General features: G+C 53.0%; 1 protein-coding gene and 1 non-coding gene across 2 annotated transcripts in view; both read right to left on the minus strand.

The window, feature by feature from the left end:
* Positions 1 to 23763, minus strand: part of VAC14 (VAC14 component of PIKFYVE complex) — a 50755-nt gene that overhangs the window by 21165 nt on the left and 5827 nt on the right. Inside the window, exons 4-13 of the mRNA XM_085235093.1 lie at positions 23302 to 23364; positions 22088 to 22195; positions 21153 to 21262; positions 19955 to 20061; positions 19125 to 19259; positions 18771 to 18923; positions 16900 to 16960; positions 10347 to 10491; positions 9721 to 9786; positions 1706 to 1856 (exon numbers count right to left, since the gene is read on the minus strand). Of these exons, the coding sequence (XP_085091219.1) occupies positions 1706 to 1856; positions 9721 to 9786; positions 10347 to 10491; positions 16900 to 16960; positions 18771 to 18923; positions 19125 to 19259; positions 19955 to 20061; positions 21153 to 21262; positions 22088 to 22195; positions 23302 to 23364 (1099 nt within the window). The remainder of the gene's footprint in view (positions 1 to 1705; positions 1857 to 9720; positions 9787 to 10346; positions 10492 to 16899; positions 16961 to 18770; positions 18924 to 19124; positions 19260 to 19954; positions 20062 to 21152; positions 21263 to 22087; positions 22196 to 23301; positions 23365 to 23763) is intronic.
* TRNAG-GCC (transfer RNA glycine (anticodon GCC)) lies at positions 17967 to 18037 on the minus strand. The gene has a single exon. It is a non-coding gene; the product is annotated as a tRNA-Gly (tRNA).

Raw genomic sequence — 23763 nt, forward strand, 5'->3', positions numbered from 1 at the left:
ACAGAACTGCCTGCGGAGGACTGCTCCTGTCCACTCCAGTACAAAGCAGTGCCTTTCCCACTGGTGCAGCCACACAGTCACACCGAGCTCCTCGATGCCGCTTTGGCTTTGCTCCCTCTAATCGCACACCATTACAGCAGCACCACGTTCAGGTGTAGGGATTTCTACTGGTTTTGTTCCAAACCCCAAGAACACCCCCACCAAAACAACCCTACAGCAAAAAGAGCTGTTTCAAAGAGCCCCCACTTTCCCACCACAACGCAGGAGGCTCCCAGCCCTGCTGTGACCCCTGCACAGCCCACATCCCATTTGCAGAACTGGGGAGCACCCGCCTTTGGGAAAAAGCCAACGCATGTGCAAAGCTCAACTCTGGGAACCTTTCTAAAGAAGAAGAAAGCAAACCGGGTGACCAAAGCAGAACGCATCACAGCCCATGTGGCTTCTCAGAGCTGGAGCTCTGGCTGCAGCAGCTCTGCTGAACACGGAGAGCAGCACCAGGCTCCTTTTCAGCGTTCCAGTCGCAGAACCGAAGCCAAGTTGCTCTTCCAGAGAGCTGAGGGGCCACGGCAGCCGTTCGGCTGCATGCCACGCAGCCTGCTATTTTTAGATAATCCACAAGGAAGGAAACCTCAGACAGCCATCGGTGTGAGCTGAACTGCAGCCCTTTGGCAGCACCCTGGGGCTGCTCCACCCGTGCGGGCTCACCCGTGACACCGGCACATCAGTGGCGACTCACCCCCTCCCTCCGTCCTGCATGTACCAGGCAGGCAGAGCTGCAGGAAAACCGACCCCTGGCAGCCCATGGATTGCCAAAACCTGGCTGCTTTCTGCTGCAGTCAAAGGAGGAGGGAAATAATCGGTGTTCTTCAAAGAAAACAAATGCAGGGAGCGGAACGCACGGCTGCGGCGCTGGTTCTGCTGCGCAGGGAGAGGCTGCCTTGGCTCTGCTCTGAGTTTACAATCCACAGCTGACATGAAATGTGCCTTTGGCCAGGCAGACCTGGCGTGGGGAGCACAACGGGGAGGCTCCGAAATAGCAGCAGCAGAAGCAGCAGCCGAGGAGAAGGGGCAGCCAACGAATAGTGGAGGATGAGCCACAGACGGGGGGGAGGTGGAAAAAGCCGCCCAATGCGCCGGGATGATTAATGAAAGGCTTTTTCCCCCGCTGTCCAAACAACAGGACTGTCCTTCTGCATCTCTCCTCCGAGGTCTCCACAGCGCTCACAGCAACGCCACAGTTTGCATTCAGCACATGCAGCCACGAGCCAGCAATGTACTGCATCACAGGCACAGAGGAGCTGTGTGCTAGGCACCTGGGCTTACAGTGAACACCCAGCCTGAGCTGCTTCTAGGGGCTCAGAGGGCTCTTGTGAGAAGACAGGCTGGCACCCATAAAGGTGTCCCATAAGGAAGGGCAATAACAACATCCTTCTGCACCAGGCTCTGCAGCATCTGCCCAGGGACGTGGGGAGTCATCATTCCTGGAGGTGTCCCAGAGGAGATGTGGCACTGAGGGACGTGGGCAGTGGGCATGTTGGAGTGAGTTGGGTTTGGGGATCTGAGAGCTGTTTTTCAATTGTAACGACTCTATAACCTTGCTGGTAATTGGGTTCTTACCCCAGAAGATGAGTGAGGAGAAAGGCCAAAGTAACACAGACAGCCCTGGCCTACCATTCAGCCACAGAGTGCAGTGCAGGGCACGCACCTGAAGAGCTCAGCTGGCTGTTCCGGATGGGGACGTGGAGCTCCACCTGGCTGGGTCGTGGCTCTGCAGCCTCGGAGGGGCCATATCCCTCTGTCTGTCCTGCCGGAGAAGAGGCAATCTCAGCCAGCACTTCCAGGTCCTTGAGGATAACCTGTGAGGAGGATGGAGAGCATCGGTGAGCAGGCACAGAGCAGCTGAAGGTGAGCTTTGCCTTCCAAAATCACTGCCAGAGCATCAAATCCCTGCATGACACAAAAGATGTACAGAAAGCGGGGCTACCTATCAAGTTCAAAGTGAAGATTTCAAATGATTGCTCAGGAGCTGAGGCAGGAAAGGCAGAAGTGAAGAAGTCCCTGGAGGTGTCCCAGAGCCATGGGGACGTGGCACAGAGGGATGTGGGCAGTGGGCATGGTGGGGGTGGGCTGGGTTGGGCCTGTCAATCTTAGTGGTCTTCTCACTTTCCTGCTTCTCCCAGTTCAGGGAGGTCTGCGTTTGCTCCCTCGTTCCAGCACTCTGCTCAGCCTGTGTAACTATATATAGCACTTCTGGAGAAGTTATTACAGGTTGGTGCTTTTTTTTCCACCCTGACTCTTCTCATGTCTCGAGCTATTTTGGGTCCCTCTCCAACACAATGTCCTTGGGCACAGACATCTCATCACTCTTCCCTGATGCTCTGAGCGAACCAGGGCTGCCAGAAAGGCCTCACAACTGCACAACTGCACCCAGCACAGGACATCCAAGTGCAGCGCTGAGGACTTCTCATGCACTCCCCAAGCCACGGGCATCTCTCTGTAGAGCTGCACGAGATGGGAATTTAAGCTACCAAGAAAATCCTCATCCCCAAGAAAACAAAAAACGATGACATCTTTTTACACAAGTTGAAAATGGGAGCCGTGATAACGTGTTGCACGGATAGTTGAAGTTCTTTAGTGCAATTACAGCTGATTTTTAGGCCCCATTAGCCTGAGCAGGTGGTTCTCAGGGCTGGCCGTGGGAAGGTGCAGCAGTAATGCAAGCAGTAACCATGCTTGGGAGGACCCCATGGGCATAAACAAAATCCCAGCATGGGGCAACAGAGGGGAGGAGAAAAGATGACAACAGCAGCTTTGGCAATGAGGAACCATCCCTGAAGACAGAAGAATGCAGCCCAACCTATGGCTGCTCCGTAACGTTGTCACGGATGGGACCTTGTTGCCATCGTGGGATGTCACCAACGTCATCAGCTCTCATCCTCTTACAGGGAAAGGAGCCCATGGTTCCCCATAGACAGAACTCATTCCTCTCCCCCTCCTGGTTTTGCAGGGATTTCAAGCCTTGGTTGCTGAGATAAAGGAGGCAGGGGCAGGAATGGAGCGGGATGTGGCACTGAGGGACGTGGTCAGTGGGCACAGGGGGATGGGTTGGGGGTTGGATTCGGTGATCTTAGTGTTTTTTTCCAAGCTCAATGATTCTGTGGTTCTACAACATGGTCCCAGCCCCCTGCCCGGCTGTGACAATGCCCACCTTAGGCTAGCAGCCTGGCTATCTCAGCATGGATAACACCAGCAGCTTCAACAATAGGACCGCAACTGAAATCACCCCCATTGCCTCCCAAAGCCTTAAATCCCACAATTTACCCCTTCATCCGCACGGTCTGGATTTCCTAATTGCAAAAACATGGAGGAAATAAGAACCAGGAGGGATGGCGCATAAAGACCCAGAGGATGAGGAGCAGTGGATGTGAAGAGCTGGGGTTCTCCAGCCGTGGGAACGAGGCAGGGAGCCCAACCTCCTCCCTGTGTGCTGCAGAGCAGTTCCCAGTCCCGGTGGGACGGAGCAGAGCCAGAGCACTTGGTATGCGCTGCACATCCCTGAGATGGAAGCTGGAAGAAAGCAATATCCTGCAGGAGCACGGGGCTGCCACTGCCATGGCAACGGGCCGGCTGCGCCAGCAGAGCTGGTCCCATCCTCTGCAAAAGGGACGGAACCATTCCCAGCTCCTGGGCAAGGGATGGGACAGGCGATGGGAGAGCATATGGGAGCCAAGAGCAGGGCAATGCGGGTGCCCTGGGGGATTCTTAGGGGTGTGGTAGCCCTGCAGTGAGGATGTGAAGAGGGTGGGAGGCCCCATACCTTGCATAGATCCCAAAGAGCTCCTTCCATGCCCTGGTGAGGACACACGCTGATGCCAAAGAGCACTGCGGTGGAGGTCCTGCAGTGAGGACTGCCTTTGCCCTGCCTGGAGTCTCCAAGTATGATTTCCCTGGGGGCTGCAGGAACCGATGAGGTTCAGGGCAACACATTTCTCCTTGGGGCCAAAGAGCAGGAAGGAGCTCCTAAAGCAGGGTGGCTTCGCAGGACACAGGGTGCTGCAAACAGGGGGTCAGGCTGTGGGTCGAAACAAACCTCACAGCCAGGAACGGGTTACGGGATGGCTGTTCTAAATAAGCAGCTATTTCTCAGCCCTGGGAGCAGTGAAACTGCTCTCCACTTTGCCTCCAGAGCACGGATTTTGAGGGCACACAGAGCAGAGAGCCGTGGGTCTCTTCCGATGTAGGTCAGGTTCATTTGTCCCTTGTTCTGGTTGAGCTGAGCCTGTAGCAGCACTGCCATCATGCGTGCTGGCTCAAGTAGGGGCAGGAGGATGGATGCCCCTATGCTCCCTCGGATGCTTTCCCATGTGTAGCATCACCTGGATGCTCCTGCTACACCCATGGATGGGCAGAGCCAGGGTGCTGCATCAGCTGCACGTGATAAGGGCATGGACTGAGCTCCTGAAGGTGCTGCTATTTAAGGAAAACCCTAAAAAAAGAGAAGATTAAAGCATGCCTACACTAAGCACAGCCCCGTATGTCCCTGGGCAATGACAGGGACGCGTGACACCACAAGCAGCAGAGCAGAGCAGACGATGGAAGCCCAGCTGGAGCGTGATGCCCCCAGGGTGGATAAGAGGAAGGGCTGTAAAAGCACTTCTTCAAAAGGGACTGAGATTGAGGAGCAGCACTGCCACAATGGTCCTCGCTCTGCTCTGCCACTCCTGGCAGCCCCTCGTTACACCCAGGCTCCTCCAAGGCACGCAGAGCAGCGTTTATGCTGCTTTGGTGTGTTTTTTTTTTCTCTGAAGCTTTCAGATGTAACCAGGAAGGGAGGAATGAGCCATACCAGAGCCAGGAGTGCAACCAGCAGCATTTGCTGGGCCCCAGGCATGCAAGGTGCGAAAAGCAAACTCACATCCCCCCCCTCTGTGGCTTTAAAAACAAGAAAAGAAAGAGAAGCCCACCATTAATCTTCCCACAGCAATGTAACCAGGGCTCTTTTCAGGCCCCCAGCACAGTGACTTCTCTCTCCTGATCCTGCCAAGCTCTTTTCTTTCTTTTTTTTCACAGCCGCTGGGTTTCAGCCTGCTGCTGGGAGGGGATGGAGCAGCGCTCCTCACATCTCTGTGGCATTTGCTTCAGCTGGCAGAGCAGAATGAAGGCTTCGTTCCTCTCTCTGCCACAGGAAAATCCTCCCAGGCCATGCGAGCACACCTTCATGGCAGCAGCAAACAGCAGGAAGGGGGGAGGCGGTTCACCAAAGCGAAGTGCGAGGGCTGCACCTGGGTCATAGCAGCTCTCACTGCCAGCATAAGCTGGGGGATGAAAGGATGGAGCACAGCCCTGCTGAAAAGGACCTGGGGGTACCGGTGGCTGGCAGCTGGGCAATGTGCCCTCGCAGCCCAGAAAGCCAACTGTATCCTGGGCTGCATCCAAAGCAGCAAGGCCAGACCCAATAGCGGCCTTTCAGTATCTAAAGGGGCTGGAAGAAAGAAGGGGACAGACTCTTCAGCAGTCTGTTGTGACAGGACAAGGGGATATGGGTTCAAACTAAAAGAGGGGAGCTGAGGAAGAAGTTCTTTGCACTCAGGGCGGTGAGGCGGTGGCACAGGCTGCACACAGAGCTGGTGCTGCCCCATCCCTGCAGACAGCGAAGGTCAGGGAATGGGGCTGTGAGCACTGCTGGAGCTGTGGGTGTCCCTGCTCAGCGCAGGCAGTGGGAACAGATGGCCTTTAGGGTCCCTTCCAACTCAGACAGTTCTACAACAAACTACGTACACATGTACTGCAGCCCTTACCAATCAGTCCCTAACCACGTAATTACAGCCCAACGCTGTGCTGAGCCAAGCTGCTCCCCACAGACCAGCCTCCCCCTGAGAAACCTCCCAGCCCTGCACGACGTGGAGCACAGAGCAGCTTTCAACCCAGTGCCCTTGCTTTTCCTCGAGTCCTTATGGCACGCAGAGAGCATCCTTCCACCCCGCTGCACCAAGCAGTGTGATTGCTGCTTGCGGGCTGCTTGCATGGACGTAAGGTTGGGCTGAGCGCATTTTCCATGATCCAACTTAAATTATATACCTCTCTCTACACCCCACCATTAAAGCCCTAAAGTACACCCTCAAGTGCAACTTCTTGAGAACGGGTAACCTCCCTGCTTTGGTATCCAAGCGCCTGGAGTCTCTCCCTGGAAAATATTTATCTCATAAATATCAAAATATTTATAAAAATCATGAAAACAAAAGCCAGGCGTGCTCAGTGCTCTCCTCCCTCTGCACTCTCCATGCTCTCTGCTTTGCACGGGATCACAATATTGTAGCGGTGCTGAATTAAAGGCTGGGAGCTGGAACACAATGGACCTAAAACCAACAGAGCACAACTGCAAACCAAAACTCACGAAGACGGCGATTTGCTCTGGCACAAGCTTTTGTTAGGTTCATTGTGCTGGGGATCGGGCGCAACAGGAGAAATTTGCTGGGATTTAATAGGACAGCACAGCCCAGAGAGCTGCCAGAAAGCAGCCCAATGCTCAGAGCCACCACGTTTTGTCACCAGGGAGTAAAATGCACTCGTGAACGACAACGTCCTGGGCTCAGGACAGGGCCCCCGCTCCCCATCACTTGTCAGGTGCAGAAGCGAACTTCCAAAGGATGCAAGCTAAGAGATCATTGGGATTTTCTTACTGATCCCAAAGCCTGCATTAAGGCAGTTTTCCTCTAGTAGAGCAGAAGGGAGCTGGGCTCTATCCTGCTTCAGATCAGACACCAATCCCAGCCTGGCCAATGCTCCCAGGTAGAAGCGATGAGAGGGGAGGGCCTCAAGTTGCTCCAGGGGAGGTTCAGGTGGGACATCAGAAACAATTTCTGCCCCAAAAGGGTGATGCAGGGGAGGTGGGGGAGTCACCATCCCTGGAGGTGTCCCAGAGCCTGGGGATGTGGCACTGAGGGATGTGGGCAGTGGGCAGGGTGGGGTGGGTTGGGCTTGGGGATCTGAGAGGTCGTTTCCAGCCTTAATGGTTCTGTGATTCTATGATTCATCCCCCAGCCCCGCTGAGTCAGGCAGAAGTCCCAGCCCACAAGACCAACAGCAGCAGATCAGCATGAAGGGGCATGTACGGAACTCCATGTTGGAGTTGGAGAAAGGAAAATGAAGCCAAACAAAGAAAATAAATGGGGTCATAACTTCCCATTTTTCTCTGCTGCATTCACCTAAAGTACAGTACCTGGAATCCAGGCTGGGATGAGCTGGGAAGCTAGGAGCTGCCTCTGCAACAGCCTGCAGAGGGTGATAACCCAAAGAGCCGGTCCTGCCCTCTGCAGCAGTGCTGCATTTAACTGTGAGTGCTGGACTGGGGCTTCCACTCTTCACCACCTCTGACATCAGCTCTCAGCCTCACGCCAGCAGGTAGCAGAGCTGAGAAAGATGAAAGCAGCAGCTTGTGCAGAGAAAAACACTCTCCCCAGCATCCTGCTATCTCGGAGCTGTAAGGAAGTTTTTAACCACATCAAATTTTAACTACAGCTTTTAAAGGTTGCCTTCAAAACCAGCTCACAAACACACGTGGATAGGCCAGCGTGCAAATCAGAGCACGGTGATGCAGGGCAGCAATGCAGAACCTGACAGCCAGGAGCCTCACATCCCAACTTGTCTACATATCAAAGGGAACCGCTTGCTTCAGCTTTGCTCCAGCTTCTCTGTATTGCATCTGTGGATCCTAACTGGGTCTCTTGGCAAAATCTGGGCGCTCACATTCCAGATCAGCCATTCCAATTTGTTCCCACCCTCCTCAAAAAATGCCTAGCTTGTACCCCCCTTCTACTACTTTGGCCATTTCTATTTTCTCAGCAGAGCTGGTTGGGAGCCAGCTGAGCAGTGATGTTTAATGGATTGACTTGTCGATGGATTTCCTCAAAAAAAAAAAAAAAAAAAAAATCCCCCCCAAACATTTAAATAAATAGAAGACAGGATTAAATAAATCAGATTAAAATTACTTTTGAGCCATTCCCAGTTATGTCACATGGAGGAAATGCATCACCAGGGTCCTTTCTTCGCTGCTTTTTTCAAATATTAATAAGCAGTGTAATTGCAACATGACTCACAGCAGTCTCCTGCCAAGCTGGAGAGCCTATCTGCGAGATGCAGGCTTTCTGGAGCATTGCAAAGGCAGATGTGTGCTTGGGGACTCTTTTGGAGAGGTCTGCGTCGTAAGCAGCAGGGTATGGAAAATGGCCAGGCAGCCGCTTGCCTTTGCAAGTGCAAGTCATTCCCTTGCTTGCTCATTCCCTTCCTCCTCTCTTCACAGCCCCCTCACACAAGGGATTTATTGTGGGGTTGGGTGCCCTGAGCGTGTAACGTGGTGCAGAGAGCACGTGATTTCTATTCCACGAGGAAGGTCTGGCGTGGGAAACGCTGAGGATCTCTGGCAGCTCTGTGCAGGATGCATCCAAACCCGGGGCAGCTGAAGGCAGAGGTGTTACCAGGGCCTGAGCCAAGAGAGCCTAAGTTGCCAGCGTCCCACCCGAACACCACAAGTGCTCCAGAGCGCAATGCAGGGGCGAGAAAAAGAGAAAGGTGCCAATACTGAGGAGACCAGACTGGGAAAAAAAGTGAAGGAGCTAGCTTGGAGTTGGAGAGTTCTGCATCGAGGAGCCAAAGAGCAGGCAGGAAGGCACAGAGAGTGAGGCCAGAGCAAGCTGGCTCCTCCATGGCTGCTGGATTTGTTTTGCTCACTCTGAGCCAGCCTAATGCTGCTGCAGATCTAACAAGAAGGTGGCAAGCTGCTGCCAGAAAGCTAACTCCTAAAGCACAGTTTGGGGCAGATGGGCTTAGTCCTCAGCTCTGTCCCTAAGCCCAGCGTGTCAGGACAAGGCGACAAGGCTGCTGGCCAAGCCCTCTGAGCAACCTGATGGAGCCGTAGGTGTTCCTGCTCATGGCAGGGAAGTTGGACTAGATGGCCTTCAGTGGTCCCTTGCAACTCAAACGATTCTCTGATTCTCCCCAGCACTGCTGCTCACTGCCGGGCCCAGCGTGGTTGCTCAGAGGATGTCTCAAAGGCATGTTGACACAGACTATGAGGTAGTGTCTGACTTCTGATTCAAAGGACATGGGAAGGGGAGAAAGAAAGAAGCTTGCCCTGCAGTCTGGGGTGGCATGTTGGTGGGGGGAATGTATATGTGCTGGGGTGGCTCTGGGAAAAACCTGTAGAGGCTTTGGGCACTGAGCATAGCTCCACCAGGCAAAGCTGCTGCTGCTGAACCATTTTGCTAGGGCTTGCCTCTAAAATTTTCCAGCATCTACAGGAAAATATTTCCTTCCTGTGTTCGCAGCTGTCACACAATGTCTGAATTCCCACTCACCGAGGACCTGGCCAAGAGCCATTCCCAGGCATAGCACCGGGGTCTTGACTCCCAGACTGGGACTTGAATCCCAGGCAAGCAAAGAACATCCATACAAGTAGGTTTTGAGGGACTGGCTCTCTGAGGATGCAAAAGAAACCAGCTGAACTGAGCCAGGAGGGACTTCAGTTGTGCAGCTCTGTGGGCTCACTGCACTGGTCCTTGCAACAGTGCAAGGACCAACAGGGCTGAATGAACACCCCAGTGACCAAGGCCTTGAAATCCCTTTGTCTAACCCGATCATACCAGACAAAGCTTTTCCAAAGCTTAGTTGGATGCGGGGATGTTGGGCTTCCAGAAAGACTTCTGCAGGGGCTGCAGCACTTACCTCATCTGACTCGTCTGAGAGGGTCCGCAGCAAGATGGGGAAGAGGCTGTCGGTGTGTCGAAACATCTAGAATCAGGGAGGTGAATGGCATCAGTTCCACAGACAGACCAACACCCACCAAAGGACGGTGCACTCCCTGAGAGGCTGCCGAAAGCTTTGCCAGTCTTTTCCATCTCACCTGAAAGCATCTTCCTTAAGCTACTAGGGTAGTAGCAGCCAACCGCCTCATGAAAAATGCAGGCACTTGGTTACAAAGCAGTTTGCAGGCAGACCTGCTTCTGGGGCAGCTCAGCACAGCTGTAGCCCCTACACGTGCTACAAAGGCCCACGACCAAGTCACACAACCACTCCTAGTGTCACATATCTACTTTTTTTTCCTGCAGAGCTACACCACTGCCAAGTCCCACTGACCAACTTCAGCCTAGGGACTTGTTGATCCCACGGTTTTACTCCTAAGGTTCTTGGCATTCCAGCAGTGTCAGCCCCACTTGGGCCTTCTGTAGCACCTCCAGCTGATCCAGGTCCCAGCAGATTAAGGAACAAAGGCTAAAGCTTGGGTGCCCCTTTCCAACAAACTGAGTCTCATGGAGGAAGCAATGGGCTCACGTGCCGAGTCCTGGACCTACCTTACGAGGAGTCTTGATGTACAGGTGATAGAGCCATTTCAGGACTGCAATTCTGGTCATCATCCCAATGGATGTATCATGAAGGTGGCAATCCAACACCTGAACTATTCCATCCAGGTTGAGTGTCACCTGGATTCTCTCAGAGCTGCACAAAAAGGAGAAGAGTTGGTTCAGCACTGTGATGCCCAACGCAATCCCCCCATGGTGGAGAGGTCTGTAACACACCAGAGCCTTCATCCAACACCTCAGCTCAAACCCTAAGCAATCTAAATCATCCCTGCGGCTTGTTAGAAGAACCAGGAAGCAAGCTCAGGGCTTGCAAGGGGTCATAGCAATGCAGGCCAGGCATATGCTGCATGCACGCAGGGAATAAATTCAGCCTGAGGAAGGAAGATCAGCAACACCCAAATAGCTCTGGCTTGGCTGCCTGCAGGCTTCCAGCTGCTCCAACCACACAGCCTAACCCATGCTGGCTTGCTGCACCCCACTGCTGCTTTCCTCAAGTCTTCACATCTGCTCTGAAAGGGAGCAGCAAACACGATGGGTCCAAAGAGCAGAGCTTTGCCCATATGGTGTAGGTTAGCTTCTGCTTGGCATTACAAGAATGGGAAGCACGGTGAGAGACACAGCAGCGCACCAAAAACTTGCCTCGGAAAGAACAGAAATTTTCCAGGCTTCAAGCTTTACCACTTTCCCAAAACAGCTGGTACCTACGCACGACAACACACCACGCTAGATGAATCCTGCAGCACGACTACACTGAGGAACTGGTTCATAGGGCAGTCATCAGGTTTGGGGTACAAAGGCTAAAGACCCATAACGTGCAATCGGGACCCAACTCAAGCTTGGTTGGTTCAGACACCTCCAGAAGACATCCAACCAAATGTCCTCAGACTCCACCCACCGGGGCCATTCCACCAGGGGAGGGTACTCAGCCCCCACTAACCCAGCAGGCTCACACCACTGACTGTAGATGGTACAGTGGTTTTTGGGATGCAGCTCTCTGCTACGGGGCTGCTTTGAGAGCTAAGTCACTCCTCTCCTGCTCCAGCTACTGAATTATTCAAGGCTGGGCTGAGCTCCTGCAGGTTTTTCTAGCGTGCTCAGAGCTCCTCTGCATCGTGTTTGATAAGAAATCCTAAGGGGCAGATTTCTCATGGTATAATTTGCAAGTAGAACGGCGGCTTAATAGGATTTGATCTTCCCCAGGACACGTGTTGGAAGGGCAAGGCGAGGAGGCTGCAGCCCCCTCACAGCCCTGCAAATATCCGACTGCTTCATCTGTGTCACTGAACAGATGCTTGGGCCTGCAAATTGCATTTCGAGTTGGCCTAAGTTGTGCTTTGATGTTGCAAACAACAGCCGAGGGCAAAAAATCAAATGTTCAGAACGGAGAGAAGTAGAGATGGGTCCGAGCCATTGGTTGGCTTCTTCTTAGAGGCCTCAACATGCCTAAGGGGAGCAGCATCCCAATGGATTTAAGCCCCTGTGAACCCAGAAAGCTGCTGATGAGCAGAGCTGTACCTTTCTCCCCCTGCCCTAGCCTCCTATTCCTGCTCCCCACTTCTAACAGACACACGAACAGCTCAGATGAGGCTGCTCTCCCCATCCCCTTCCTGCTTTTCCCGAGGAGCCAGCTCTTCTCTGGTACACAGCCTGCGCTCCACCTGCCACCACGAGGCTCCTGATTGCAGAGCAGCACGAATCCTTGACCTGATTACATCTCCACGCCAAAATACACCGTGTGCCTGAACAGGATGGAAAAAGCTCTGGGTAATGTGAGAAACGTGCCTGATATTTGCAGAGGCTGACAGAGCGGCTGGGCTGGAGGTGGCCCTGATGCTGCTGTGAGGGGGGATGCAGAGAGGGGGGATGCTGTGCTATGGAGGAAGAGGCCACTTCCAGACCTGTTCATCAAAACCCATTACCCTGTGGTAGAGGATGGGTACGGCGGTGGTCCCATTGACCACGCTCCTCCAGGCTGGAGCAGCAGCAGATTTCTGTGCTGCTGTGTTTCGAGGGAGGAGGAGGGCACTGCTTACACACAGTGAGCACAGCTGCAGCTCTGAAGCATGCTCACAGCTCGGCGTGCATCCCGGCTCTCCCTAATCCCCAGGCAGCCCAGAGCAGGAGCTTGGGAGCGAGGGTAATGGCATTGCTTTAATGCAATCCTCTCGGGCTGATACGCAGGCTCCCAGTGTCGACAGCTGTGCCAGGGCAGATGTCAGATGCGATCGCTTCCATCTAACCCACTACCCTAGATTCTTCTCCACTGTGCAGCCCTGGCACCTCCTCCACAGTCCATGTGCTGCAGCAAGCAGTTTTTCTGGCGGATTGAGCAATGGTGGGAGCTGCACCAGGCTCTTGCCTCTGGACATTGGGACCTTTTGCTCGAGCAGAACAGTGGCTGAGGAAGCTGAATCCCCCCCCCCAGCACGTGGTCTTGCCATTTCACAAGGCATCCTCCAGCATGGGAACACTTCCCACTTTTCAAGTGCATTCAATGCTTTTCACCCCATTTCCCTTATCAACTCATTTTCTCAGTTCTTCCTTTTCTTCATGGGCTCCTGCCATCTCTCTCCACAGCGGTTCCTTTTCATGCCAATCTCTGAGCTGTCATCTCCCTCCTGGCCTCCTGCCCAGCCCAGCTGCTTTCCCGACCCCGTTTTAAGACAAGGTTAAGGTCCAGGCCAGGCTCTAGCCTTTAAGCGGGCTCAGCAAGCTGCACTGCCAAGGGTGGAAATATCCAGGTTCTTTCAATGTGGTCCAAGTCACAAGGGCATATCCCATATGGGCTGGCAGCTGTGCTGCTGAACTGGCCTGAGCTAGTGGCCAGGAGGTAAATAGTTCCTTTCTGCTCTCTGTCCCACAAGCTGTCGCTTGTTCATCCTCTCTCACTCCTATTTTGATGCTCTTGGCTTCCTCCTGCTCACTGTGATCTCCGAGTGCTGGAGGAACACAAATCGCTCTCCCAGTTACAAGGCTTGAATTCAGCAGAGCAACCCAGTGCAGCGAGCTGCAGGCACCAGGGTAGAGAATGAGGTGGCATGCTCGAGGACCCCTGGTCAGCAAGGGACAGAGCACAGCCCGCCTCATCCCTCCACGGCATGCAGGAGCAGGGCAGCCCTCCTGCACCCTCTCCTGCTCCAAACCGCAGAGGAAGCTCAGGAGGAGCCTCCCCAAGAAAGCACTTTGGAGCCAAACGCTGCAATTTCAGCTTCCTACTAAGCCCTAACAACCATTCCTCCAGTTGCCTGATCTAAACACGGCTGAGCCACGTGGCAGCAGTGTGCCCTCTCCGCAGAGGATGAACGACATCTGGTCGTACCAGGGCCACAATGCTTGTCCTCATGGCTCAGGACTGCCAGCCCTGCCCGAGAGGGACGTCACACCAAGGCCATGGGCTGCCAGAGGCAATCTGGAGCAGTGTCCCAAGGTCACCAGGCCTGGAAGATTGAGAAGGAGGCAAGCCTTCCTGACCAATAGTTTGGTGTCCTGACACCAGTTTAACACCTGTGTACCTGACCCTGCTGAATGCCCAACCATCAGCCCGGCAGGATGGCTGGGAGGCGTTCTCAAGCCTTCAAGCTTTGTTGATGCAGTCAGGAAGCTCCAAGAGCATAAAAAATGCCTTCCAGCCACGCTGGTCCAGTGACGCAGGACAGATGTCTGCTTGTCTTTCAGCAGCTCACGTTCCAGCAGGGAAATCAGGGCTCTGCTCCAGCAGCCACAATTCCACTTCTCTTTCCCGATCCGGACTCGAATTCACAATGGCAGGGGCAGCAGTGTCCAGCTGGGCCACGGAAAGGCTTCAGCATCTCTGAAACCTCGTATTATCTCTTCTGCAGAAGCTGAATTCAGGAGTTCTGCCTCCCTGGGAAGCCCCGAGACCCCCGCAGTCCCTGTCTCAGAACAGACATGGTCCTCACTTCCAAGTAAATGCCACCAGGAAGCTCTCTCCAAGTTCCAAGCGAAGTCGGTGATTACCATGGAAGCATTTTGGACTGCCTACAGCACATTTTAGGAGTGGGGGTGGTCACTTTGTGGCCCCAGGAACGTGTCCAGAATCCATCTACGGAGCATTCAGACCTCGTCATCTGCTTGGACCGCATCTTCACGCAATGCCTCCACGGTTTCCCTCTTCTCTGCCCCTGCTGAACGAGGTCCTCCTCCTCTCACTGCTGCTGCAGTGTTATCCTTCTGCAGGCGTCTGCATGGGGAGGGCAGGGGAAGGGGCAGGGGAAGGGGCGTGAGAGCCGGGCGCTGGCGCAGGGCCTCGCTTCATCCCTTGCTCTCAAGGGGAGACCGGGGGAAGCAGGGGGAATGAACAAAAACACAAGCACAGAGTGATCTCATCTTAAAAGGCAGCTGCAACTTCCTCTGTCCGCAGGCTTCCCAGCTTCAAATGTCAACGGAATGGTTTCCTGCGGTCCTGCCTTGACACCCAGTGGGCACTCGGTGTGCAGGCAGCTGCCTGCTCCCCAGTGGGAGTTATGGCTGCAGCTGGTTCCTGCTGCCCTCCCAGCACGGCATCTCATGGTGCAGAGGTCTGTGCTGCTGCTACACCAGCTACCGTGCTTTGCCAGCACTAGAGGTGCAATTCAGCTGTCTATGTTCTTAAGAGACAATTTTCTGACAGAACAGAACCCCTGGATTCCAGCCACCCAAGTGGACAGGCAAAATAATGGGCATGGTCACATACAGCCCACCCAGCTCCATGCCAGCTCCCCATAATGAGAACCATGGGGAAAATGCTTCAGGTACTCACACAGCATGGGGAAACGGCCATCCTGGCAGGTAAACTCCATGACAAAACCTGGTATCTCCCATTCCAAAGGGCTTAGGAGAGCTCATGAAATCTCTCTGCAAACCCAGGCAATCTCAACTCCACATTCTCTTGTCTACAATGCTACAAAATGAGCTCTCATTGCTGCATGGGGCAGCTAGCAGGAGCAATGAACATCCACCACCAAGCGGAGACAACAGCATCCCCCATGTGTCCCACTGAGCTCAGTCTCACTGCCTTCACTCTCTCTCCCCCCCAGATGCAAGCTCTCCAGGACAGAGATGCAGTTATCATGTATCCTTTTGACTTAGTGCCTCATTTTCTCTCCTCCCTTTCCAGCTTCAGCCTCGTGCACGCCCACTCCAGCACCTGCTAAACTTTATGGGCTGAGTTTGCAGCCATGAGTGTGGGAGGCTGGCAAGGAGCAGGGCCAGGATGCAGCGAGCACAGGGAAGCTGGGGGAAACCACTGAAGAGCCATAGAATGAAATCTAGAGACAAATGGAAACAATCTATGCTTTTGTAGGAGGAGAACAATCAAGGGCATCATTAAGAGGGAGTAGATGGGCTTTGCGGGAGTGCAAAAAGGGAATGGAGAGATACAGAAAATCAAATCTGAAAAGCTGACACTTGCAGTGCTCAGGGATGTTACGATGGGTATCACATGTCAGACTGCTGGCAGGATGCAGCCAGAGTAATGCATGCTATTCTGAGGATCACAACAAGGTATAAATACACGTGTGAGCACAATAGAAGCACGGCAAATAACGGTCTCTTTGGAACGGTACTGCAGGCAGCAGGAGGAAAGCAAAGATGGTTCTAAAAGCAGATGGATTTGCTACTAAATTCCCTGGCAGCTGGATGGAAAGAAAGGTATTTGCAGGGGAGATGATTTAGATGAAATTTTGGGAGCAATCATGCTGGGTATGAAGCAGCAATCTGCAGACGTGGGCCTGATGGATGCCACCAAGGCTGGCAGGGGGACAGGCTGGTGGCAGGGGCTGCAAGGACACCTCATCCCTCAGGCAGCTGGAGCTGGGCTGCACGCCCTGAGCCATGCCTCAACGCCTGCCCTGTAGCACCGTGCTGTGGTGGGCTGCCAGGACTGCAGTGCTGCAGCAGCACGAAGCTGAATTTTAAGCTCTTCCACTGGCTCCAGATGGTTTGTGTCCCCCTTCTTCACATGAGATTGATGCCTCCGCATGAGATAAACTCCTTGCAAAGGCAGGAGGGAACCAAGCGTCTGCTATTGTGGTCAAGCTAGAAGAGCCAATATCAAAACCATCACCCACATTCTCCCTTCCTTTTAGCAGGGATCGCCAGCCAGAGTGGCTTGAATACAGAAGAGGTGCAGAACTCTGAGTGCACACACACTCGCTGCCTTCCCAGGGAGCTCTGCAAGGTTTCTTGAGGGGGCAACACCTGCATTTAAGAGGACTGAAGCACTGAAACAGGTTACACAGAGAAGTGGTGGATGCCTCATCTCTGAAAATATTCAAGGTCAGGCTGGATGGGGCTCTAAGCACCCGATGGAGCCACAGGTGCCTCTGCTCACTGCAAGGGAGTTGGACCAGATGGCCTTTGAAGGTCCCTTTCAAATCGAACAAATCCATGAATCTACCACTGAGACAAGACTCTGAGGTGCAAATGCATCCTCTGTCGTGCATTCCACTGCAATATGAGACCCCATTTGGTTTCCAACCCACATCATGCTTCCCACAGCTTTGTCAGCATCCGTCACTCATAGTCTGCAACAACCAGCCCCTACCTGGTTACTGTGCAGACACTGGCGTTGCTCACACTGGAGTCACCAGAAGCATCCAGAGAGCCTGCAGGCAGACAGAAAGGACACACAGTGAATGGGATGACAGGGAAGGCAGGCAGCAGGAGCAGCATGGCCTTCTGCAGGCACCTCCAGTCATTGTTTCAGGGCCCCGAGGATCCCTTTTCCCTGCAGCGAGCACTTTACACTCATCATCAAGCTTGTGCACAGAGCTAGTACAGTACAACCACCAAGTAAAATGCAAGCTTAAAAAGTAAGTGTATCTTCAGACCTGCGTCTCTGGGTCTCCCTCTTTGTAATTGGGGGAGGACCCCCCAGTGAGCTCAGACAGCCAGGAACTTTGTGCTATGCTGCTCAAATTACGAGATACACATTCTTGTAACAAGGAGCTCAGGTCTGGAGGGCTGCCTCCCGAAGTCCAGATTTCAATGGCCACAGGACAGCACACCAGCACAGGAAGGGCTGAGCACCGGATCATCCTCACCTGGCCAGCTGTCCCGTGCTGTGGCTCCATGTGGAAACCAATAAACCCAAGCAGCTTTCCAGCCTTTGCTCCATACCAGACAGGTCTCTGCAGAGCCTCTTTAAATCCAGTGCACAGCTTGGCTGAGCCCTACTGAAGCAATCTTTCAGCAAGGGGCTACTGAGATTTTTAGAGAGCTCGAGCTGTGCAGGACGAGGAGCCTGTGCTGGACACAGTTTGGACCTGGGTCTCACAAGCACAGTGACAAAGCGTAAAAAGATGAACTTGGCTCCTTATGCCCCCTGCTGCCAGCTGCCTCTACTTGCACACAGCAGAACTGCCACATCAGCACAAAGGGAGCACAGAAGAGATTTTCAGCTGTAAAAGCATCACCCTGATCCTGCCTGCCTGCTTGTAGGAGCGCTCTCATCTACGCAAAGGGTTAAGTATTAACGCAATCACACTTTTAATCGATATTTTAACCAAGGATTGTCTTACGACAATCAGGGAAGAAAAGGAAAAAATAAAAAAGTTTTGCTGCTCCAACAAGGTATGACATTTTCCCCCTTCATCCCATCCAAAAAGCTGCTGCATTGGCCGGGAATCGAACCCGGGCCTCCCGCGTGGCAGGCGAGAATTCTACCACTGAACCACCAATGCTGCGCTGGCTGCTCCCTGCGCCCGCCGGCTGTGCTGCCCGTTGCAGCTGCGCATGCTGACAGTGTAGCCCTACTGCCCCAGGCTGCTGCACGCCTCCTCACCACCTACCTGGCTGCTGCTGCACAAGAAAACCCTTCTGCCTTTTAATTTTCACCTTCTCCGTCCCCTCTTGCAGCAGGATTTTTCAAGCGGTGTTTGTGGGCAATGCTACAGGGAAGCGCTGGGCTGAACATGCAACCCCAGAAGAAGAATAGATAAGCCCATGTGATTTACATGTTACATATATTTAACATGCCTGCCCAACATAGATGTGCCAGAGGTAGCTTTAGTCATCCTGGGACAATAGCATCTGTTGAGGGGATGCTGGAAGGCTAAATGCACTGCTGTCTGCAGATATCAGCCCCCCTAAACTGGTTAAGCTTTAGTTTCTTTTCACTTGAAAACTTTTCCAGGCCTCCCATCACAAGTTAATGACCATGGTGATGTGAAATGCGCTGGGATGTTCACCAGACCATGCAGTACTGCCTGGGCTGCAGGTTGGACGAGGGAGCTGATCTGCAGGTGGCACCAAGTGTGTGTCTCAGCAGAGGATCAGCTGTGAAACAGGACCCCAGTGCTCATGGAAAAGTGCAGAGGTTCCCTGCCACAGGCAACCAAACCAACTTAAGACCTTCTCAAGACCTTTCCCCAACCTTTACCTCATCTTCAATGGTCCAGGCCAACAGGGACTCACCGCTGGATGCTGCCTCTGGCTTGGAGACAGGCTCCTCCAGGTTGGGCTCTGCTGACAGGGTTATTGACTGCTTGGCCTCATCCATTTCGTCGTCCTCTGGGATGACAAGCTTCATCAGACTCTGGTTGCACACGTTTGCCACCTCTTTGATGTCTGAGTGGAGGCGGTGTAAGGAACACGCAGTCTCATGCATGCTAGGTGCCATACCTGGCCAGCCACAGAGAAGCCATCGCAGCCCAACCACATCTGCCTCAGCTAGTTCCCTTCACATCCAAATGGCTGGGGTGATTTTTAGCACTCAGGGGGCAGGACTCCTCCTGGCCCTCTCTGGGAGCAGCTCAGTTACAAGGATACTCTTCTTGCGATCATCGTAGGAGAGACACGGCAGGACAGCAGTCAGGATCCCTGAGGAATAAGGCAGCATCACTCGGCCAGCCAGCTGGATGAACTCCCTCATCCAGCACATGGCAGTCAGCTGGATCAGGTCATCTGGAAGACACAGGACGAGCAGAGGTGAGGGAAACGACAGCAAACTCCACAGGATAAGGAGTGCTTGCAACCACAGAGCCGACTGGACTTCAGCAGGGCTCAAAGGGAAGGGACTCTTCTTCAACCAGAGTCTTTAGTCTGGACAAACTCTAGTATGGGATCACACAGGAGCTAGCCAAGCTTGGGAAAAGCCAGATATCCTTCTCAGAAAGCACTGAGCTTTCGCAGTATCACTGCATATGCAGCAGACCCTATGGTGCAGCACTAACACAAAGTGTCAGGCACATCATGTTTAACTGCCCTGTCAATGCAACGAGTACCATCTCAGGTTCTTTCTCAAAACAAGTCCCCTTTCCAGATGTGCTGGATAACCACACGTGCTACCCACAGCCAGTTATTTAATTTTCAGGCACTACCACTACTGTACACTTGTGATGACACCTGTTCTGTATTTGAGGTGGAAAAAGTGGTAGTGCCAGCCATGGGAGAACTGTTCCAAAACATCACACAAAGGCAGATCTCCTGAGACCTGCCACTCTTTTTTTAGCATGCACAATAGCAAAGAAAGGGCAAGGATGCAAGGTGGTGTAACATGGCTGGTAAACAGGAAAACCCCGAGCCTGAATCAATGGGTTGACACTGCAGAGCCAAAGATGGATGCTCCAGCTCCTGCCAGCTTAGCACTGAACACTCACCTGCAGCCTGGCAGTGGATCACCAGAATATTGGCCATTTCTGCAAACTTGACACTAGAGGGATTCTTCTTGATCTCCTTGAGGAACTCCCCAAGAGCCACCTCACACCTGAAGGCAGACAGACAGGTAAACACTCCTCTGCCACCAGGGAAGTCAGAGACAGCCTTCCACACACACACAGCAAGGACACACATGGAATGGAACTTGGATACATCCACTCTGCCCCAAATGAAAGGCTGCAGACTGTAGGACACACTGGCACTCACAAGTACAAATCCATCCCAAGGTAACAGACAAGCAGTCTTATCTGCTCCAGGAACAGCCTACGGAACAAGAGCAAGATATGGGCCACTGTCCCCAGTGCACCTGCTCCATATTGGGTCCAAATTTACCCTACCCACACACACACATACCAGGAAAGATGGAGGCAATGGAAGTCCCACACATCTTCCATTCTGACAACAAGAACGTGTTTGGGAACACAAAGGGAAACAGGGGTAGGGGTGAGGTGGGAGGGCAGATCCCCAAAGCTTTCAGTAGTTGTTCCTTGACATGTATGCCCCGGGAAACAAAGAAGCAAGGAGGAACTGGTAGGGCCTGGCAGTGGGAAAGACCCAGGCTTGTCTCAGCACTTACTTATGCCCTATCAAACAGGTCCAGTCACTTTCGTTCATTGCAAGAGCTAAGATCCTCTGATCTGACTGAGAACATCCAGCCACTCCTCTGTTTCAAAATGCTCCTCCAAACTGAGTCTTAGCAATGGATCTGAAAGGCCAGCTCGTAGTGCTTGCTTATTCTTTGCACCCAGGAGACTTGGGGTTGGTGCTGCACCTCGCTGAGAGGCTGCTCGCAAATCTCCTACCCCAAAAGCACACAAGCATCCCTTTTATGACACCATGCACAGGGGCTGGAGAGGTAATGGATGCACTGAGCCAGAACAGTTTGTACCACAGCACAAACATCACCATGTCCCCCACAGCCGCTGCAGCCACAACAACCTGGGGAAGGGAGGCCTTGGCCAAGGACACACTGATCCACCAAACAACCCAGCCAGGTTGCTCTCGTCTCCCACCCTGAATGTGTAGTTTAGCTACAGTTATGTAGAACTGCAAACAAATGGAGAGGGTGACTAACACAACGCACGAGGCTCCAGAGCAGAACACCAAAAGACCTGGCCCCCAGCCAGCCTCCACACTCACATTTTTCGTATCTCTTTACTGTTGTCTCCCAGGATCTGGAAGAGCCCATCCAAGATTTCTGGCAGGTAATCCAAAAGGTTGATGTCAGGCACAGACTCTAAGACCAGGATCTAGCTCGGGGAAGGTACAAGAAAGAAGATGGGTGAGTTTTGGAGAAGCTAACTAACATCACCAGCACAAATCTGGTGCGGTACTGAGGAACACTGAGCTACAGGAAGGAGGGGAGCACGGCTGCCTGTGTGGGACGGGGAGGGAAGGACAAGAGGATTGCGTGGAGCTGCCCATCTCAGAAAGAAGCTGGGCTTGCGAAGGAGGCAAGGGATCAGACTGCAGAACTGCTGCATTTCCAATCACAGCTCCTTAACAGCAGGGATCACAAACAACTGTCAAAATGCCAACAAGCAGATGTGGAAAGACAAACAGTATGGCTGAAATAGAGAGCCCTGAGGCACACACATCCCCCCAAGGCCCTGGTCAGCTATTAGCAGCTTCTGCCTTGCACAGAAATCAGGAAGTGAACGGAGATCACTTGCTTCATGGACAGCAACATCTCTCCATCACTGCTGGGTTTGCAGGGGACCCTTAAACTTGCATTTGGAAAGCAAACAGTAAGGTGTTGTCCCTTGGGAGACTGTAACCTCTAGGTCACGATACATTTATTCATACAAGCAATGCTTGGACTGTATTTTCTAACTTGCTCTGCAAAGCCCTGAACAGTGGCAGAAGTGCACCATCGTGTATGTGTGACTGCAACGGCGATGTCACAGGGAGCTGGCATTTTAAAGAAGCAGAAGTCAGAAGTTGATGACTTAAAATAAGGCCTGAGCAAACTCAGGTCCCTGCGTGCACACATCACTGTGGACATCTGGTGTTTGCCCAGGCACGGGATGCCGACCAGCAGCAGTGCTTTGGAGGAGAAGCACACGTGTACCTACCCAGGATATGATGAACTGACGGGCATATTGGTTGTTGGAGTAAATCCTCTCACGCAGCAGCGGGATGAAGCCCACCAAGTCAAACTGGTTACTCTCTGTCACGATGTCCTGCAGAGCCCAAGCAGAGCGTGTCAGAAAGTAAGCCCAGCACCCAGCACGCGCTGCCCCCACCCAGCCACGTCCACCCAGCCCTTTTTAAGGCACATGACAGGATAAGGATCACAAGATGCTGACAAGCGGCTCTGTCAGAGAGCAGCAGGCTCTCCTGGCTGCTGGGAGACTCTGGGAGAAAGAATCATATGGTTTGTTCAGACCATGAGGCAGGAATTCCCCCTCGGGCAGTGAATAACTTCGTGCTGGATGCACTGAGGAAGGCTCCTACTGCCTGGCTGAACAGGAGGAGGGTGGGACCTTCTCTAATTCGTGCCTCATTGGTGCGTTGCACACATGAGCAAGCAACTTTGATGTAATCATCTGTGTCAGTGACTGCAGAGTCCCCTGGCTTTCTCTTAGAGCTCTTCCTATACGCTTGACAGATTTTGCTGCATAACAAAGTCCCTCACACCGGAGCAGTAGAGCAGATCCCCTCTGCCCTGCAGCTCCCAACAGGAAGGACTGCAACAGGGAATGTGGAGACTGCACTAACTGCAGTGCTAATGAGGAGAGGGGGCATGACCTGGCAGGGAACTACTTCCCTCCCATTGGACCGTGAAGTCTGCAGAAGTACAAGCTCCTCAGCAGACAGAACAGGAAGAGGAACCAAGTGCCCCCACCCTGGGAGCAGCAGCTCTGATCTTCAGTTCTCTTTGTTCCTCATTTAGGCACAGGAGAAGGGAAGAAAATTAGACGAGCAGCCCTCCTGCTGTCCAGGACGGAGGTGCAACTTCCCTCAGCCTAAATCCTTGCTTCCCCAGAGACCTGGCTCCCAACAGCTAAACATCCATTTTACATTGCAGTAATCTACAAGCTCCTCAAACCAGCCACCAGACTCTCAATGTATCAAGCTACAACCAGCGATAGAAATAACCACTTTGGCAGAAGCCTAGGATCCCTATGGGATGATTTTAGCAGGTGCAGCCTGCTAGACCAGCATGTCCCCATGAGAACTCTGCCATGACACATCAGGCAGCGTGCAGGCACCTGCAGGCACGTTGAAGCTGCCTACCACACTTGCCTCCTGCACCAAGGATTCTCAGCTAGAAGGAGAAACACACCTTCAGAAGTCGATCTAGGAGCTCGGAGCCACTTTTAACATTTGGGTCAGGATCAGCAGCCAGCTGTAAAGAACAGAAACAAAAATCATTACAACAACAGGTCCCAGGCCTTTTCCCATCTCTGCAGTGGAGCTCCTAGCAGGTTCACAGGATTGTTGCTCTATTTTGATATCATTGGGATGGATACAGAGAACCCTTCATCTCTGACTCATCATTAGGCTCCAACAAATTCTGCAGGGAGACTTCCTTAGGGGCATGTCAAGCTTCCTATCACCTTCCCACTCTAGGAAGGTTTCCATGTCTGCCACAATGTGGGCGCTGACACAAAAACAAGATAAGCTGCACAGAGGAGTGCATGTAGACAAGGGTTTTGACCCTACATGACTAAAAAGCTGTGGTGCTGCAGAGCCACTTTGCAGTGTCTTACACCACTGAGTAAGGAGCAGAAAAATGCATCTTGGA

This window comes from Meleagris gallopavo, chromosome 13, assembly GCF_905368555.1.
Source record: "Meleagris gallopavo chromosome 13, MGAL_WU_HG_1.1, whole genome shotgun sequence".
Lineage (NCBI taxonomy): Eukaryota > Metazoa > Chordata > Aves > Galliformes > Phasianidae > Meleagris > Meleagris gallopavo.